Source organism: Podarcis vaucheri, assembly GCF_965113315.1.
Source record: "Podarcis vaucheri genome assembly, chromosome: 17".
Lineage (NCBI taxonomy): Eukaryota > Metazoa > Chordata > Lepidosauria > Squamata > Lacertidae > Podarcis > Podarcis vaucheri.
This window is the reverse complement of record NC_138755.1, coordinates 6,779,385-6,797,409: the sequence shown is the minus strand read 5'-3', so window position 1 is coordinate 6,797,409 and position 18,025 is coordinate 6,779,385. Positions and strand designations below refer to the sequence as shown.

At 47.1% G+C, this 18,025-nt stretch overlaps 2 protein-coding genes and 1 long non-coding RNA gene across 3 annotated transcripts in view; 1 reads left to right on the top strand and 2 right to left on the bottom strand.

Annotated features, from left to right (window-relative positions):
• LOC309522363 overlaps positions 1 to 18,025 on the top strand; it is a 232,603-nt gene that overhangs the window by 60,291 nt on the left and 154,287 nt on the right. The window lies entirely within an intron of this gene.
• LOC309522290 (olfactory receptor 1E5-like) lies at positions 354 to 6,880 on the bottom strand (the record flags this gene model as incomplete). Its single annotated transcript, XM_082205541.1, has 2 exons — positions 6,817 to 6,880; positions 354 to 1,293 (listed from the first exon to the last, which is right to left on the bottom strand). The coding sequence occupies exon 2, from the start codon at positions 1,287 to 1,289 to the stop codon at positions 354 to 356; it is 936 nt and encodes a 311-aa protein (XP_082061667.1). The 5' UTR covers positions 1,290 to 1,293; positions 6,817 to 6,880.
• On the bottom strand, positions 9,539 to 13,433 carry LOC309522288 (olfactory receptor 1L4-like). Its single transcript, XM_082205538.1, has 2 exons — positions 13,377 to 13,433; positions 9,539 to 10,674 (listed from the first exon to the last, which is right to left on the bottom strand). The coding sequence occupies exons 1-2, from the start codon at positions 13,395 to 13,397 to the stop codon at positions 9,736 to 9,738; spliced, it is 960 nt and encodes a 319-aa protein (XP_082061664.1). The 5' UTR covers positions 13,398 to 13,433; the 3' UTR covers positions 9,539 to 9,735.

Here is an 18,025-nt window from a genome sequence, read left to right as displayed (position 1 = left end):
ACTATTCCTGAATCATATATCTACTCTTGGAAGATTTAATTATCTATTTGAAGTCTGGTTACTACTTATAGGGGAGTGATAGTTAATATGAGGCAAATATAAGATTATGATGCTGATCTTTACTGTAAGTATTAGGGTTAAGATATTTGCTTATGGTAGTTCAGCTAATCCTAGCACATGCCGGCCCAAAATACCTGAAAGACAGATTGCAGTCCATTTCCCCATTACAGATACCCAACATTTTGGCCCAAGTTTAAAACAGACCCGAAAGCGCACACACCATCTGTGTGCTCTGCTATCCAAGTGATCTTGGCTCCCACTCCTGCTACTATAAGGAGTGACAGCAAAAGCCACTAATGAAAATGGTGCCTAATGATCCTCTTCAAGGCTGCTTTCATCTCACTATTCCTGAGACTGTAGATGAAGGGATTCAGCATAGGGGTCACCATGGTATACATGACAGCAGCCACAGTGTCCTTGCGATCCGAGTTGTTGGAACGTGGCTTGAAATAAACCCAGCTCACTGTACCATAAAACAAGACCACTACAGCAATGTGGGACCCACACGTGGAGAAAGCCTTTTTCTTTCCAGAGTTGGATGGAATCTTCAGGATGGTGTAGAAAATGCCCATATAGGAGATGACAATCAGCACAAACGGCCCCAGGATCTCCACCACCGCTTCAGTCTGAAGCAGCATTTCTATGAGACTGCTGTCTGAGCAAGAGATCTCCAACACAGGGTAAAGATCGCAGAAGAAATGTGGGATCTCTCTAGAGTCACAGAAAGACATGTGGGACATCAAAATGGTGTAAAGCAGAGAGTGGGCAATAGGGATAACCCAGGACACTGTTGCAAGGAGAAGGCAACGCTTACGGCTCATCAGGGCAGAATAACGCAGGGGGAAGCAGATGGCCACGTAACGGTCATAGGCCATGGAAGCCAACAGGAAGCTGTCTGAGTTGCCAAAAGACATATAAAAGTACATCTGGACCAGACAGGCATGATAGGAGATGGTCTTTTTCTGAGACAACAAGTTTTCTAGCACTTTGGGGATGGTGGTGGAGGTGAAGCCCAAGTCAGCTAAGGCTAGGTGGCTGAGGAAGAAATACATAGGAGCCTGGAGGAGCCGTAAATCAGAACGGATCAAGAAGATGATTGTTGCGTTCCCCAGAAAGGCCAGCAGGTACATGGAGAGGAATAGCAGGAAGAGGAGCCCTTGGAACTCTGGCTGGATTGGGAAGCCACGGAGGAATAATTCAGAGAAGTCTGTTGCATTCCCAGGACTCATTAGGCTAAAGAAGAAGAAGAAATGTTTAGGCTAGTAAATTCTCCACCCTCTGCTTGCTAGCTGCCCAAACTGAACTATGCGGAAATCCCTCTTTCCTCTCCTCATATCATATTCTCCATGTCTGTTTTTGAGATACTGCCAGACATTGATATAGCAAGGGACTTTAAGACTCTGGATTAGAAGCTGAAGGGTCTTAGGGTACAGGTGGTTTTTTCCATCACTGCTTCCTGTTGAAGGTTGTGGCCCAGGAAGAGAGGGGAAGATACTGGGGGTAAATCAGTGGCTGCTCAGGTGTTGTTGTCAGGAATGATTTGGCTTCTTGGACCATGGTTTCTGCTTCCTTGAGGATGGACTTCTGGCAAGAATGTGTTTGCTCATCAGGAGAGCTTTAAACTAAATCCTGAGGAGGAGGAAGACAATATTACAGACGAAAGGAAAACACTTGGTAGTGGAGTTAATGGCTCTGTTGATGCACGGGAAACTGAGGTGGTGCTACAGACATCTGCTAAAGGGCAGGAAACTACAAGAAGGAAGCAGCTGGACGGAACATCTTGTGGTTTCAGTTGTCTCTATACAAATGCATACAGCATGGGAAAAAATGAAGGCGAATCTGCATTCTTAATACAGGGTAGTGGTAGATATTGTTGAGGTTGGAACTTAACGGGTTAAGTTCTTCCCATGATGCCACACCATTCTGACGTCAATTTTTGGAAGCTTGGGAGGAGCTTGGGAAGAGTATGCCAGTCCCACTCGGTACTTTGTGGGGAAAGGATGCAGTTTTGTCATGGCTGCAAATAGTCCTGGAAATTCCTGAGAAATGTTGGAATAAAAGCTGTAAATAGACAAACCTGGACTGTGTGTGTTTGTCTGGAAGCCAAGCTACATGACAGTTTTACACCGCTGTGTAATCTCTGCTACGGCGTGACTGAGAGATCGGAGCAGAGCGTGCGGCAGGAGAAGTGTGCCGGGCAGTAAAGAGCTAATTGAGGATCGTAAATCAATTAGCGGGAGTCGCGCCAGATCAAACAAATTCCACAGGTTATGGATAACCTAAATCACCTATCGTAAAACTGTCACGGAAGAGCTGCCGGGAGCTGAGAAATCTGCGGTGTCTAGCAGAGGAGCACGGGAGCAAGCAAGCAAGCAAGCTGAAAGACGCTGTTGCTGAATGCTGTGGAGCTGTGAGCTGAGAGCAGCAAGGAAACGTTTCTCCACGCCAGAAGAGCTGGTGCTTTTGTAAGTACAGCTTGGGGCCAACTTGGGAGAACGGGAGAACATGGCAGATGGCCAGGAGGTGGTTCAAGCTCCGTTTGAACAGCTTGAGGAACTCACCGCCCAAGCGTGGAATACCTGGGCAAGATGGGTGAGAGCGTGGTTCATAGCCACGGAAGTTTGGGACATTTCCCAGAGGGAACCAGTGCAACTGGTGGACAGAGATGCAGGAAAGCTGAAGTCTGTTTCTCTGGAGGAGAAAATGCAGAGGGAGAAGGCTATGAGAGCTGAGGTCTGCATGTTGCGGGCAGGTGTGCATGCAAATTTGCAACACCACCTGGAAAACGTTGAATCTGCGTGTGAGGCCTGGAGTGTGCTGAAACGTCTGTGTGAAGGCTCAGCAGGAGGCCAAGAGCAGATGGAAGCTGAAAGCCTAGAGATGGCTGGAGCCCCTGTTCCTGATGATTTAGCCTCAAGGAGTGCTAGTGAGCAAGTCGGGGGGGCGGAAAGTTCCAAAGGCAAGTTTGAAAAGTTTTCCACTGAATCTGCTGGAATGGAGCGGCAGTTCAGGGGGGGCGGATCTGGCAAGGAGTGCTTCTCCGGAAGAAGGAGAAGGAGGCCAGCTGGGAGGAGCCCCAGGCAGTGTTTTTCCACTGGATTTCGTCAGTGCTACGTGTGTGGATCCCACAGTCATCTCAAAAGAGACTGCCCACAGAGAGCAGCTGCACAGGAAGGCTTCAAGGACACCTTCCATGGAAATCAGTCGGGTTTCCATGGGAACCAGTCTGGAAGGGGAGGTCAGCGTGAGAACGCAAGAGAAGGACGAGGAAAACAACGTCAGGAGACTTATCAAATCACGGCTAGTCTGGCGTTGGCTGAAGACAGCCGTGGGACAAGCCAAGAGCTAAGTTTTGTTATTGACTCTGCAGCTAATCGCAATTTGATTCCAGAGACACCTGCTGTCGAGAGGTGGAACTGCACGGCAATTCCTGCCGGGAAAACTGTACTGTTTGCAAATGGACAGAAAAGAAATATGACTAATGCTGTAAATTTGCATTTTTGTATTTTACAGGAAACGTTGGAGTGTTGTACTGTTCCTGGGATGCAACACTGTCTTTTATCTGTGCCTTATTTACTGAAAAAGGGATTTACGGTATGTTTTCAGGGTGATGTGTGCACAATCTCCAAAGGAGGGAGGATGCTTGCCAAGGTTAAAAAGGGGCAGAATGATCTCTTCATTCTTAAAACGTCTCTGGAGGGTGGTGGGAAGGTTGAGAAAGCACAAGCACTGCGTGCTACAATTCCCAATCATGATTCATGCGTACATGCTTGGCATACACGTACAGCTCATAGTTCTCTTGAAGAACTACAGGTGCTGCCGGAAGTTTCCAATGGTTGTAAGATCTCAGAATGTGGACATGCTGTAAGTTGTGAAACTTGCAAACTGGCAAAGGTAAAAGGATGCAGTTATCCAAAGGTTGAAAGGATAACAACAAGGCCTTTTGAACTGATTCACATAGATTTGTGGGGTCCTGTAAAGGAACCAAGTCTGGGAGGGTCAAAGTTTCTGCTCTCGATGCAGGAGGATTTTACTCAGAATTCCTGGATACATGGCCTCAAATCCAAGGATGATGCAGCACAGCTGATCAAAGGGTGGATTGAGGGGGTGGAACAAAGGTTTTCCACCAAAGTGCAAGCTGTCACAAGTGACAGAGGAGCTGAGTTTACAGGTTCTGCTTTGCAGAAGTACTTTCGCAAGAAAGGGATACGTCACACAGTGACTTCACCCAATCAGGGGGGGGTGGCAGAGCGGAAGTGTCAGGCTCTGGTTAAAACTGCACAGGTGTTGCTGGAAGACTCTGGGTTACCTCCAAGGTTTTGGCTGGAGGCAATCAAGTATGTAAGCTTCACCTGGAATCGCACCTACAATTCCATGGTAGGGGACACACCGTTTGGGTTGTTGCATGGCAGGAAACCCCAGATTCATTTTTTGCGTATGTTCGGGTCACGTGCGTCTGTGCCGGTACCTGCTGCTTTGCAGGGGCCAGACGGATCCAAGTTCCGAAAAATGATCTTCTGTGGGTATGAGCCAACAGCGAGTGCATGGAGATTTGCATTTCCATCAGGTGATCAGAGTAAGTTACTGATCAGTAAACACGCTGAGTTCTATGAGCAGGATAAAAAGACACAAGCTGCTGTCAAGCGTGATGTTCTTTCAGAGTGTCTCTCTGATTCAGAACAGGAAGATTATGAGGGGGAGGAAGAAGAAGCTGAGTCTGATGATGACGATCAGGTAACTGACCAAAGTCAGGAACAGGAGGAGGTATCGGTAGTTTCTCCACAAGTTGTAAAAAGGGAGGCCAAAAGCGAGCCTAGTTCTCCTGTGAGTGTAATGGAGAGGATTCGAAAACGTTTTAAGTCAGAGGGGGAATCCCGTGATGCTGAGGACACATTTCCTGGTGGCAGTGAGTCAGAGGTAACATCTGAGTTTATGCCCAGAAGGTCTAGTCGCACAACAAAGGGCATTCCACCTGAAAGATACCAGGCAACATGTGCGTGGGCGAGATTCGCACAGTGTGATTCTGGGAGTGTTGAAAGGGTTCAACAGGTGCCTGGGAAAGATGCTGGGAAGGAGCACAAGGCAAAGGGTAAGGTGTTGAGCTCAAAAAAGGTCTTGTCAGAAGGTGCAGCAAGGGGGGGTGTTGAGGTTGGAACTTAACGGGTTAAGTTCTTCCCATGATGCCACACCATTCTGACGTCAATTTTTGGAAGCTTGGGAGGAGCTTGGGAAGAGTATGCCAGTCCCACTCGGTACTTTGTGGGGAAAGGATGCAGTTTTGTCATGGCTGCAAATAGTCCTGGAAATTCCTGAGAAATGTTGGAATAAAAGCTGTAAATAGACAAACCTGGACTGTGTGTGTTTGTCTGGAAGCCAAGCTACATGACAGTTTTACACCGCTGTGTAATCTCTGCTACGGCGTGACTGAGAGATCGGAGCAGAGCGTGCGGCAGGAGAAGTGTGCCGGGCAGTAAAGAGCTAATTGAGGATCGTAAATCAATTAGCGGGAGTCGCGCCAGATCAAACAAATTCCACAGATATGACCTAATAGACACTACTGAAACCTGGTGGGATAAGACACATGATTGGAATGTAGAAATTGAGGGGTACCACCTATTCAAATGGAATGGACCAAACAGAAAGAGTGGAGGGGAGGAGTATTATATGATGTGTACACTTGTGAGGAGATCCATGACCTGGAGCATGGAAGGCAAGTTGAGAATATATGGGAGGAAATAGTAGGAGAGAGGAACAACAGTGACCTTACTGTGGGTGTCTGTTATAGACCTCCAAGCCAGAGACTTGGATGATGCAGTCAGCAGTATGCTTAAGGAGAGATATCTGCACAAAACATCCAGCCCCTGGCATTTATTTCTTTTTGCTATGAAAGTTTTAGCAAGCTATCTCCATCATCAGATATGCCAAGAGGTCACATCCACACCAATGTGGATTTAAAGCACATCTGAAAAACATAGTAAGTCTCCCCCCCACCCCAAGAATTCTGAGAACCGTAGTTTGTTAAGGATGCTGGGAACTGCTTCTCTGTGAGTGGCAAAATACAGTTCCCAGAATTCTTTGGGGCTAGTCATGTGCTTTAATTGTATTGGGTGAATTTAGCAAATACTGATTAGTAACCATTAAATAATCCTCAATAGGTTTCTTGGATGTTAGAAGCTTTTAAGTGGATAACACATTGTTTCACCAATCTATGAGCAGTGAGAGATTCCAGAGGTACCAGGCATGCTTAACAGGGTCTGTGTTTACTTTTGGAACAATGAGGCCAAGTGGAGTCTGTGATCTCTTTATGAATTCACATCCCAAGAAGGTCCTGTTTCTTCCATTGCTGCAGCCTCAGATTCCAAGAGACTCCAAATATCATGTCTGACCTCTGCTGCAGCTTGAAACAGACTGCCTGCTTCATGCTTTGCACACACACACACTCTCCAGCTTCAAAAAGGGACAATTCTTTCCTGTTTGCTTACCTCCTTGCCCACTGCAGTTCTGCTCCCCCCTCCTGAAACTCTGTCCTTTTGTCTCTGCTAATCATCTCTTACCTCAGCGAGGGCTTTCCCCATTTTCTGTCCAGCCCAGACAGAAAATGGCCTTCTTAATGGACATAGAAAAACCACTTTAAACTCAAGCCCCCATTAGGCCCGGGAATTTAGGAGTTTCCTTACATTCTACCCCTTCACTGAATCCAGACATTTTAGGGAAGTCTTGCTCCCACCCCAAAAACATAAGAATATTCAAACTTACTTAAGTAAAGGCACTTCCTGTTTGCTCTCTTGCTCCTGTCAGTGTGAAGAACAAAGGAAGTGGATTTGTTCTGCATAGGACGAAACTGGCCTCCTTCATCTGCTGAGGAGATTAGCTCTGTGTTTTCTGATGCAAGGGAAGCTTTTGTTCATCTCTGCTTAAGGGTGGTGATCTCCAGGGTCCAACGAAGACTCAACCAGGTTCCCCCTCCAGAATTAATAGAATGCAATAGCATAAACTCTGGAGAATCATCATTCAGAGACCCAACCCATCATTCAGCTTAACAAATTAGCTCGTCCTCATTAATAAGTGTTAGAAAGGTTTTTCCCTTTGAGTATGGATGTTGGAGGATTCAGGTTTGCTCCACAACTGGGAACAAGTATGAAATATACTCGGAGTCGAGTGTGAATTTCATGCTCTTTATTCAGCTCATACTAGCAATGAATGAAACTTTCCCCAAAACGTCTAGCTATATATACAGTGGTACCTCTGGATGCGAACGGGATCCGTTCCGGAGCCCTGTTCGCATCCTGAATAGAACGTAAGACGCAATGGCGCGTCTGCGTGTGTGCGGGTCGCGTTTTGCCACTTCCGCGCATGCAAGTGACATCATTTTGAGCGTGTGCGATGCACGAGAGGCGGAACCCGGAAGTAATGCACTCCGTTACTTCCGGGTTGCTGCGGAGCACAACCCAAAAGCACTCAACCTGAAGCACATCCAGCACGAGGTATGACTGTACATTATTTACACAATGGGCCCCGCGTGATTGGCTAATTCTGGGCCGCTCCTGTAGGCCAATCAGGTTGCTGATTCACTTCATCCAGGAGCCCAATTGGCTGCTCCTGCAGGCCAATCAGGTCGCTGATTCACTTCCACCAGGAGCTGGATTGGGTGGCTCCTGCGGACCAATCAGACTGCTGTATTCTTGATCCTAATGTTCTAGGACTCAGCTCAGTACATAACAAAGCATAATCTCCGGGGGCTGGGGGCGGTCTTTGCAAAGATCAGAACAGATGTGAGGGATAATCTACAAATCGATACCCATAGGAGATTGACAGCACAACAGTACACAATGGTCTAAGGGCTGCCTCCTTTCTAAACATTTTACATTGGCAAGATTTTGATTTGGAACAGGAGATGGGATGGACTGGGATGGACTGGGCCAAAGAAAGGAGATTCTCCATGTACCAGAGAGGAAGCAACTGGGATCCTGGAATTGTGTTTGAAGCAGCTACAGAAATTGTCAGCAGGGGTTCAGCTTCTGCACTACTCAGTGAGTTTTGAGGGATACAATGGAGATCTCTTCCATGACTTGCATAAAGGAAGGAGTGGGGAAATGAGCAGAAAAGACTGGGGGATATATCACCCTCCCTCTTACCCAGTGGTGTGGGGTCATTGAAATAGGCTAGTTCCCTAAAAGTTTCCCTTGCGCCTCCTTCCTAAAGCCTGGGAAGCTTCTGCCTGGCTTAGGACGAGAGGTGCGATGCTCCGAAGGGTCCAAGAGCCCTCCCGCCACCTTCCCAAAGCCCACCGAGATGTAGGAAGGAGGCATCAGAGCTCCAGCATCCTGATAGAAGCCTGGTGCCTCATTCCCAAAGCCCCGGAAGCTTCTGCCCAGCTTAGGGAAGGAGGCGCAATGCTCACGGGCACAACATCAACACCCCCTCATCTCCCTGGCTAGCTGGTGCCCCTATGAAAAAATTCACTGCACGCCACTGCTCTTACCCCAAGTATAATTGGAGCCACATTTTTCACCAGCTGCAGCCTCTGGACCGTCTTCAAGGTCAGCCCCACTTAGAGGGCATTAGAGTAGTCCAAACAGAATTTTCCATTAGATAAATTTTGTGCCCAGCTCCATTTTTTACAAGACTTGAAATAAATATCTCCATTCTACTCTATCAAACACTTTTTCTGCATCTATAAATAACAGTCCATATGGATTGCATTGTTTTCTAATTATATAATTAATATTCAGCTAATATTCAGTTAGATGCCATTTTGCTGTTCATAAGAAATGCTGTTTGATCATTCTTTATAGAGTTGTCAAAAAATGTAAATCTTGCCACCAAATTACCTGCCTAGTGTTTAAAATATTGGTTAAGTAATATGATAGGCTGTAAGACTAAGCTTAACCTGCACATATCCCTGGTCTGGCAATCTTTGCTTTGCTTCCCCCTCCCCCTTGACAGTATTGAGAGATTTTAATAGATGATTAATAAAATTATCTGGGAAATTCTCATAATACTCAGCTTTAAAGTCATCTGGGCCTCAGCCAGGAGTTTTGCTGCCCCTTTGTCTTTTAATCAACTGAGTTAATTCTGCTATTGTAATTAGGTTTTAAAGGCTTTAAAGAATTTTTCTTTCATCAAAAAAGATTTTAGGTAAAACATTTTCTTTACACATAATATCCATTCTTTCATAATTGATATCAAAAAGTACTGCTTCGTCAAATCTGCATTAATTCCAGCACAAAATAAATGAAGTCCAGTTTTGCTATTAAAAAACTTGGGTTCTTTTCTCTTGTAATTGTCATATCTAGTAATTTTATTCAGTAGGATGGTGTTCCAGTTCCTTCTCAACCACTGATAACATTTTGTTGTATCATTACATGTACAATACAAAATTTCAAAAGCACACACCTGAAAACCAACCGATGCAACATTGGTCCATGATTGTCAAAGATTGACTTCTACCGTTTTTTCTTCTTATTTCTGAAATCACATGTCATGGTCTAAATCTGAATGCACTTTTAACTTCTGATGTACTCAGAAAAAGTCACATTCCTGCAGGTGTTCTAAAGGAAGGGATAGATGTCTCTTGGGCTTCTGAAATTAAATTTGCTTGGACTGCCGTGCTAAAACTATTGATAATTAACATCTTTTCGGTTGAGTTTTAAAGAAATCTGGGGATTTCAAAGCTCATCTTCCACCTTTAATCCCTAGATACTTCCTCAGAGACTGCTGAATCTCAGAATTCCTCAGGCTGTAAATGAAGGGGTTCAGCATGGGAGTCACAACTGTGTAGGCCACAGACATCATTCGGACCTTGGAGCCAGAATAGGTGGAGGACGGGCGGACATACACAGCTATAACAGTTCCAAAGAACAAAACGACTGTGGTGAGGTGAGCGCTGCAGGTGGAAAAGGCCTTTCGCTTCCCAGCAGCTGATGGGATCTTGAGAACCTTGGAGAAAATGAGGATGTAGGACAGAAGAGTGACCATGAAAGGTCCCACCATGGTCACAGTGCCCTCAGTGAGGGTCGTCATCTGGATTGCTGAGGTGTCTGAGCAGGAGAGCTTGATCAAGGGATGGAGGTCACAGAAGAAATGGGGGATCTCCCCGGAGGCACAGAAGGAAAGGAAAGACATCATCAGGGTGTAGAGCAACGAGTGGAGAAAGCCTAGGACCCAACAGCCTGTAGCCAACAAGAGGCAGTGTTTTGCGTTCATCAGCACAGCATAGCGAAGTGGGTGGCAAATGGCCACAAAGCGATCATAAGCCATGGAGGCCAGGAGAAAACTTTCAGTGTTTCCAAACCCCAGGAAGAAAAACATCTGTGTCAGGCACCCTCGATAGGAGATGTGCTTGGTATGAGTCAATAGGTTCTGCAGCATCTTAGGGACAGTGGTGGAGGAAAACCCCATATCGGCTAATGAGAGATGACTGAGGAAGAAATACATGGGGGAGCAGGAGAGCCGGATATCGCGGTAGATGAGCAGGACAATCACTGAGTTGCCCAGTAGGGTCAGCAGGTACATGAAGAGGAAGCCAGGGATGAGGAGACACTCGTATCCTGACTGGTTTGAGACAAGACCCTGCAGGATGAATCCATCGGGATACGTCATGTTGCCCTGAGGCTGAGAAAGAGTGAGGGAAACAGAACTGACGGCATGTTCCCCTTGTACACTTGATAGTAACAAGAATACAAGAGGACACTCCACAGAAGGAATGACAAAGCAAACACATTTCCTTTCCCCATGCTTCCAATGCCAGCAGTGGTGAGGAGGCAGGTGAGTTCCCCTGGTGTGTTTGCATCTCCCAACTGCAAAAGCCTGAGGACAAGAAATGTAAAATCATTTGTGTTTTCCTCTCTCAATTTTTCTGGGGATCACACCTAAATCCGGAGGTTATCACTTGGCTCTCCTAGTCCCAATTGTGGAAAAGGTATATATTTATCAAATGGCACACTTGTAGGTGTGCATGGTAGTGCGCATGGGAGATCACACTCGGTATGTGCACACTAGCAGGAAATGTGGTGATGGGGCCCTTCAGTGATTCTGGGGCCCAGAATCATTGATACTAGGGCCATTCTATAGATTCTGGGGGCCAGAAAATGTCCAGCCTTGCCCACTGCTGGTGCCGGTCACTTCTGAAGTTGTGTTGGGGGAAAACTGGTAGAAAACAGGTGGGGACAGGATGGCTAATAAACAGGTATGATGGGGTTTGTAGTGTAACAGCATCTGGAGAACCACAGGCTAGCCACACACCCCCCCCCCCGCTTTATAGCAAAGTGGGTTTGGGGGGTTACTTTTTACCACAAATGGACCACACAGGTAAGGCAAGCAGAGGCTTTCCCACCCCCACCCCCCATTTTCTCTCACCGTGCACTCCATTGCATGCAGCACTTTTTGACCCCATCCTGCATCAATTTCTGGGAGAGTGGGGACTTGGGAGTCTGCAGCAAAGGAATGTATGGGGGTGGGGGAGATCCTAAGCAACCCTGTTGAGGTCAAGCGTCAGCCTCCTTCCTATTTTAGACGTGAATGGGGAGTGGGAATATGAGAATAGCAAGAATGGCTTCCGCCATCTGTCTCAGGTAAGCGATTCAGAGCTTTCCCATATTCCAACAGAATATTAAAATACAATAGTCTGTTAAGCATTAAAAGCTTCCCTAAACAGGGCTGCCTTCAGATGTCTTCTAAAAGTCTGGTAGTTGTTGTTCTCCTCTGGTGGGAGGGCGTTCCACAGGGCGGGCGCCACTACCGAGAAAGCCCTCTGCCTGGTTCCCTGTAACTTGGCTTCTCACAGTGGGGGAACCACCAGAAGGCCCTCGGCGCTGGACCTCAGTGTCTGGGCAGAACAATGGGGATGGAGACGCTCCTTCAGGTATACTGGACCTGAGTAATAATATTTTACACCAGCAGTTCTATGGAGTTGTTTCTTTAGTAGCCAGCCAATTTAATGATTGCTCTGTATTGCTTTTAATGGCTTTTTAAAAGAGTCCACATTGCTGAGGACTCTTTTCAGCATAGATTATAGATTTCCTCTCATAGATCATTCTATGAGAGGAAGGTATATAAATATTTTAAGCAGACAAACAATTTTTCAGTTGAAGTTAAAGTGTTACAAAAATCAGAATTATTAATAATTTATGTTTATGAGAATTAATTAATCATGCTTGATTTGCTTTTGTACTAATCGCCTGCTTCTAAGTATATTTTTTTTAAAACACAGGACGGTCAGAGAGGGAATGAAATGCAGGCTATGTGTAAGCAGATAATACCAAGAACAGAGCTGGCAGAACCAGCTAGCAGAACAAGGGTTTGCAACAAATTTGGCTGGCAGAGAGGAATTGGCAGTGCAGTGCAGTGCAGTGCAGGATAGATAACATGGCAAATATTCCTTTGTTTAACATTGTTTCTCTGGAATGCATTTTTTATATATAAACTGTGATTTCTTTCTGTACCACGCAGACCCTTTTTCTGACCTGAGAAGTCAGCGGTCTGTCCCTTCTTTAGGTAAAGGTAAAGGGACCCCTGACCATTAGGTCCAGTCGTGGCCGACTCTGGGGTTGCGGCGCTCATCTTGCTTTATTGACCGAGGGAGCCGGCGTACAGCTTCCAGGTCATGTGACCAGCATGACTAAGCCACTTCTGGCAAACCAGAGCAGTGCATGGAAACGCCGTTTACCTTCCCACTGGAGTGGTACCTATTTATCTACTTGCACTTTGACATGCTTTCGAACTGCTAGGTTGGCAGAAGCAGGGACTGAGCAACGGGAGCTCACCCCATCGCCGGGATTTGAACTGCCAACCTTCTGATTGGCAAGTCCTAGGCTCTGTGGTTTAACCCACAGTGACACCCGCGTCCCTTCTTTATTCAGCTGAATAAACCTGAGTTCTGCCTCTAAGAAGTCTGATTCCCTTTCCTTGAGTGGAAAATCTGGAACACCTATCCAAGGGAAGAACCAGTGGCGTAGCGTAGGTTGTCAGCACCCGGGGCAAGGCAAATAATTTGCGTCCCCTAACCCGTGGATTTGCGCCCCCTAACCCTAACCCCCAGATGTTGCGCCCGGTGCGGCCGACCCCCCCTGCACCCCCCACGCTACGCCACTGGGAAGAACAGCATAGATTTCTGCAACAAAGGATTTATAGTGTGATCCTAATCTCCCAAATATACCAGCTGGGAGAGTTTAGAGTGTGGGGTGAAATCTCCCTTGATCCTGGCCACCTTCACTTGCAGAGGAGATCTGCTGGTGGATGCAACCCCTGACATAGCTGCCTCCTTAGGTTTGTTCTGCAATGAAACATTTTGGGGAGGTTAAGATAATGGGACTCACCAGGGCAGGAGACGTTGACATGGTCAAACGAGTAGTTCCATCACATCCTGATGTTGTGATCTGTGCAAAGAACAGAATTTTTTTTTGGGGGGAAACTAGGTTGAGGCAAACCGTTGACAGTGGCAAGAAATGAGGATTCCTTTGCTGGCTGTAATTTTTGATGCTTTAATTTATAGTGAATTGCCCTGAGACCCCTGGGTATAGGGTGGTATATAAATTCAATAATAATAATAATGGAAACCTGTTAACTTTTAAAAACTAACCATTTCAGAGGTTTCATAAGTGAGGAGTGGGGGATTCCTATAATAATGATATTCCCAACTGATAGAGGAAACACCTCAAAGTTAATATATTCAATGTCTATTGCAAGAAGTGATCATTTCGTGGCAAGATCACCCAGTTGGTTTCCCTGTTCTAATGAATCAGTGGCTGCAGCATGTCTTTCTCCTCCTTAGTTCTCTGGTCAGCAGACTCTTTTTACCCTCTTGAGTCCCAGGTGGATTAGAACATGACCAGAGCCCTGCTGGATCAAGCCAAAGCTCTTTCGAGTCCAGCATCCTGTTCTTAAAACATCCTATCAGATGGCTGGGGGAAGACAACAAAGAGCAGGCTCTGAATGTAACTGCACTCTCCCCACCAGTAATCTCCGGCAACTGGTATCCAGAGATACATGACTGGTATTCTGAGCCAGACCATTAATCCATCTGGTTCAGTATTGTCTACACTGATTGGGTGCAGCTTTCCAGAGTTCGAAACAGAGAAATTCCCCAGTCCTACCTGGAGATGCTGGGGACTGAACCTGGGATCTTCTGCATGCAAAAGAGATGTTCCACCACTGAGCTATGGCCCTTCCCTTAATTGTGTGAACCTGTCGCTATTTCAATAGATTGGGAGGTTTCCTCCAGAGGCAGCGGCAGGTGCCAGCTGGGTGCATGTGAGGCTTGTTAATCAAACCACTTCTCCCCTCTAGAGAGCTGTACTTTCTTAGCTAAACTCAAGAGAGGGCCCAGACATAGCTGTCAACTTACAGATTTGAAAATAAGTGATCAGCAGCCAAAATAAGGGGTTTTGCTTATACATAAATCCGCCACTGATGGAGCCATGCTGCTTTTGCTGCAACTGACTGTGTTTTGCAGGGGGTTGCGCTAGATGATCCGAAGGGTCTACAACTCCGACCAAAGAAGAAAGGCACACAAAACTGATGAACGACGTCGAGATGGCAAAGCTTACAGGCAGAATTAGAAACCAGGAAGAGGACCTTTTTAATAAAGAATGGGGAAAGTTTATAATTTATTTGAAAAGCTATTGTAAAGAGTTTCATACACTGGTAGGATTGACAGAAAACTTGTAGTAAAAATTTGAACTATGGATGGACAAATGATTTATAAAAATGGAGTCATGAAAGGGATGCAGAGGGGGAAATCACTACATTAAGATGCTGCACAGGTTGGAGGGTAAGCTAAGCAGCACGTCGGGGCTGCCGTCGTCCTGGCGCGAGGATTTCCATCGGCCCCTCCCCGCCCGAGAGGGAGGGAGGGAGGGGGACTTGCCCATGCTGCCCGTGAGCCCGGCATGAGGCGGCTTCAGTGCTGCGGCGGCCGCTGAAGTGCCGCCCTTCTGCATCCCTCCCCATCCCCTCCTCTTCCTCCTTCCTCAGGCTGCCTCCTCAGCCACCACAGCCACTTCCGGCTTCCCCTGGCACTGCGGTGGAAGTCTCGCAAGAGAGGGGCTGCCTGCCCGCCCGCCGCCACCTGTCTCCTCACAACGTGCCCCTGAGGGGGAAAAGGAAGAGACGGAGACGCGCTCTCTCTCGCGGTGTAGCCTCCCGAGCTGGGCAAGCATGAAACCTGGGAAATTTAAGGGACATCATCAATCCAGGACAGCAGTGGGAAACTGTGCTGGGATAAGGGAGTTTCCCACCAAATAAGGGGCAGTTGACAGCTACAGGCCCAGATCAGAAGGTTTGTAATCACCAGTGATGCAATTTTGCATGCACTGGTGGTGGGATACAAAGATGCTTTGCATGGAACCTCCTCTCTCAGGGCGGCCTCTGAGCTATTGCTGAGGGCACCCCCCCCCCCAATTTATTTAACTTCTCTTAATTTGAACAATCCTATCTTCATTGTTGCCTTTCCTAGCCTATTCACATTCAACAAGTGCTCAAGGTTGCTGGCTTATGGGGATTTCCTGGAACATTAACGCCAGCTTTTCCTTTACTTAGTTCCAAGGTGAATTTTTTAAAACCACGTTATTCAGTCCTCCCACATTGATTGACGTATAGTCTGATTCAGCTCGAGTTGTCAGATCCTGTGTGTTGTAGTTGCTAGTGTTGAACGAGAAGCTGGGAGAGCAGACAATAGAACACACATGGCCAAAAAACAGATAGTCAAACACAGTTACAGCTTTAAGCCAACACAAGGGCAGTAACAGCTTGTTCCTTTCAAGCAGGTTTTCAAGCCACCTGGATCTCTTCAGGCATTGCTCCTCTTCCTTGTTGGGCACTCCCGGTCACTGTCCTGTATCCAAGATGCTGACCCCATCCTTGGCATGCCCAAGATGAGCTTCCAAGACACTAAGCCTAGATGTAAGCCTAGGAATTCTAATCTAGGAATTAGAATGGAGCTCAGGCTTACAACGTTACCCCCACCCCAAATTCATAACAATATATTTACCATATTTTTCACACCATAGGACACACTTTGTTTTAGAGGGGGGAGAACAAGAAAAAAAAATTCTCCCCCTCTCTGCCCAGCGCCCCTTCAGTGAAGCGGCAGGAGGCGCTGCACAGAGAGGGGGAGAACTTTCCCCCTCTTGTTTTCCCACTCTAAAACAGGGTGCCGTTTAAGGTGCGTTCAGGCGGCTACCTTGGAAGCCTGGAGAGCGAGAGGGGTCGGCGTGCACTGACCCCTCTCACTCTCCAGGCATCAGGTTCCTTTCGACCTGCTCTTTGGGGCTGGCGGGGGGAAGCCCACCACCAGCCCCAAAGAGCAGGTCAGGGAGCAGCGGAAAGGCGCAGCAGAGAGGCTCCTGCCATAGCCACGCGTCACCTCTCCAGCCGGGAGAGGATCGTGGGGGGCTGCTTTAGCTCCGTGCGCGCTCTCCTGGCTGGAGAGGTGACGCGCGGCTATGGCAGGAGCCTCTAAAGCCGCGCGTCACCTCTCCAGCCGAGAGAGGGTCGCGGGGGGCTGCTTTAGCCCCGCGAGTGCTCTCCCGGCTGGAGAGGTGACACGGGGCTGTAGAGGTTCCTGCCATAGCCACGCGTCACCTCTCCAGCCGGGAGAGGGTCGCGGGGCTACGGCGTCTTTGCTCCATAGGACGCACACACATTTCCCCTTCATTTTTGAAGGGGAAAAAGTGTGTCCGATAGAGCGAAAAATACGGTATTCTGAGACCATCCGGTTAATGTGAGTATTCCATAATGTTACCTGATCCAACAGGGGTCATAAGAAGTGTTTGTTGATGTTAATATGTTATAAATGACCACTGTGCTATGTCAAATTTGTATTTCTTCTTCTTCTTCTTCTTCTTCTTCTTCTTCTTCTTCTTCTTCTTCTTCTTCTTCTTCTTCTCCTCCTCCTCCTCCTCCTCCTCCAAGACCCCTAACCACTCAGTTGTGATATGTTCTGAAAGTGCTACATACTGTATTCTAACACACAAAACCTTCACGATGAATCCTTTAGATCAGGGGTGGGCAACCTAAGGCCCAGGGACCGGATGCAGCCCAATCACCTTCTCAATCCGGCCCGTGGACGATCCGGGAATCAGCGTGTTTTTACATGAGTAGAATGTGTCCTTTTATTTAAAATGCATCTCTGGGTTATTTGTGGGGCAAAGGAATCCGTTCATCCCCCCCCCCCAATATAGTGCAGCCCACCACAAAGTCTGAGGGACAGTGGATCGGCCTCCTGCTGAAAAAGTTTCTGACCCCTGGAATAGAGCCTTACTGCAAAGACTGTGTGTTGGTCAGCATGCACTGATCTACACACATAAAACAAATTCACTCACAAATTCACTCATGCCATCGGAATAGAGCATGGGTAGGCAAACTAAGGCCTGGGGGCTGGATCCGGCCCAATCACCTTCTAAATCCGGCCCACGGACGGTCCGGGAATCAGCGTGTTTTTACATGAGTAGAATGTGTGCTTTTATTTAAAATGCATCTCTGGGTTATTTGTGGGGCATAGGAATTCGTTCCTTCCTCCCCCCCCAAAAAAAATATAGTCCTGCCCACCACATGGTCGGAGGGACGGTGGACCGGCCCACAGCTGAAAAAGGTTGCTGACCTCTGATTTAGATAGAACACCTTTTAAAACCATGTCTGAAGCACAGTGTGTTTGAAGAGCATGCTCTCCTTTCTTTTTGAAACGCAAACGTACTAGCCAATTTATTTTTAGGGTTGAAGGATTTGTGCCTTTGGCATGCATGTCTACTGCAGATGACCATCTAATTGTTTATAGCACTAGTGAGTCATATGATTGAACCAGCAAGTTGGTCAACAACAGAATAAACTGAAGTGGTCTGAAATATAACACCCACCCACAAATTTTGCTCCTGGTGGCTTTTGTAGAGCTCTGTATGTACCCCTTTTATGATTTCTATTTATTTAAACATTGCCGTCCACACAGACACCACCGGGGGAGATTCTGCTT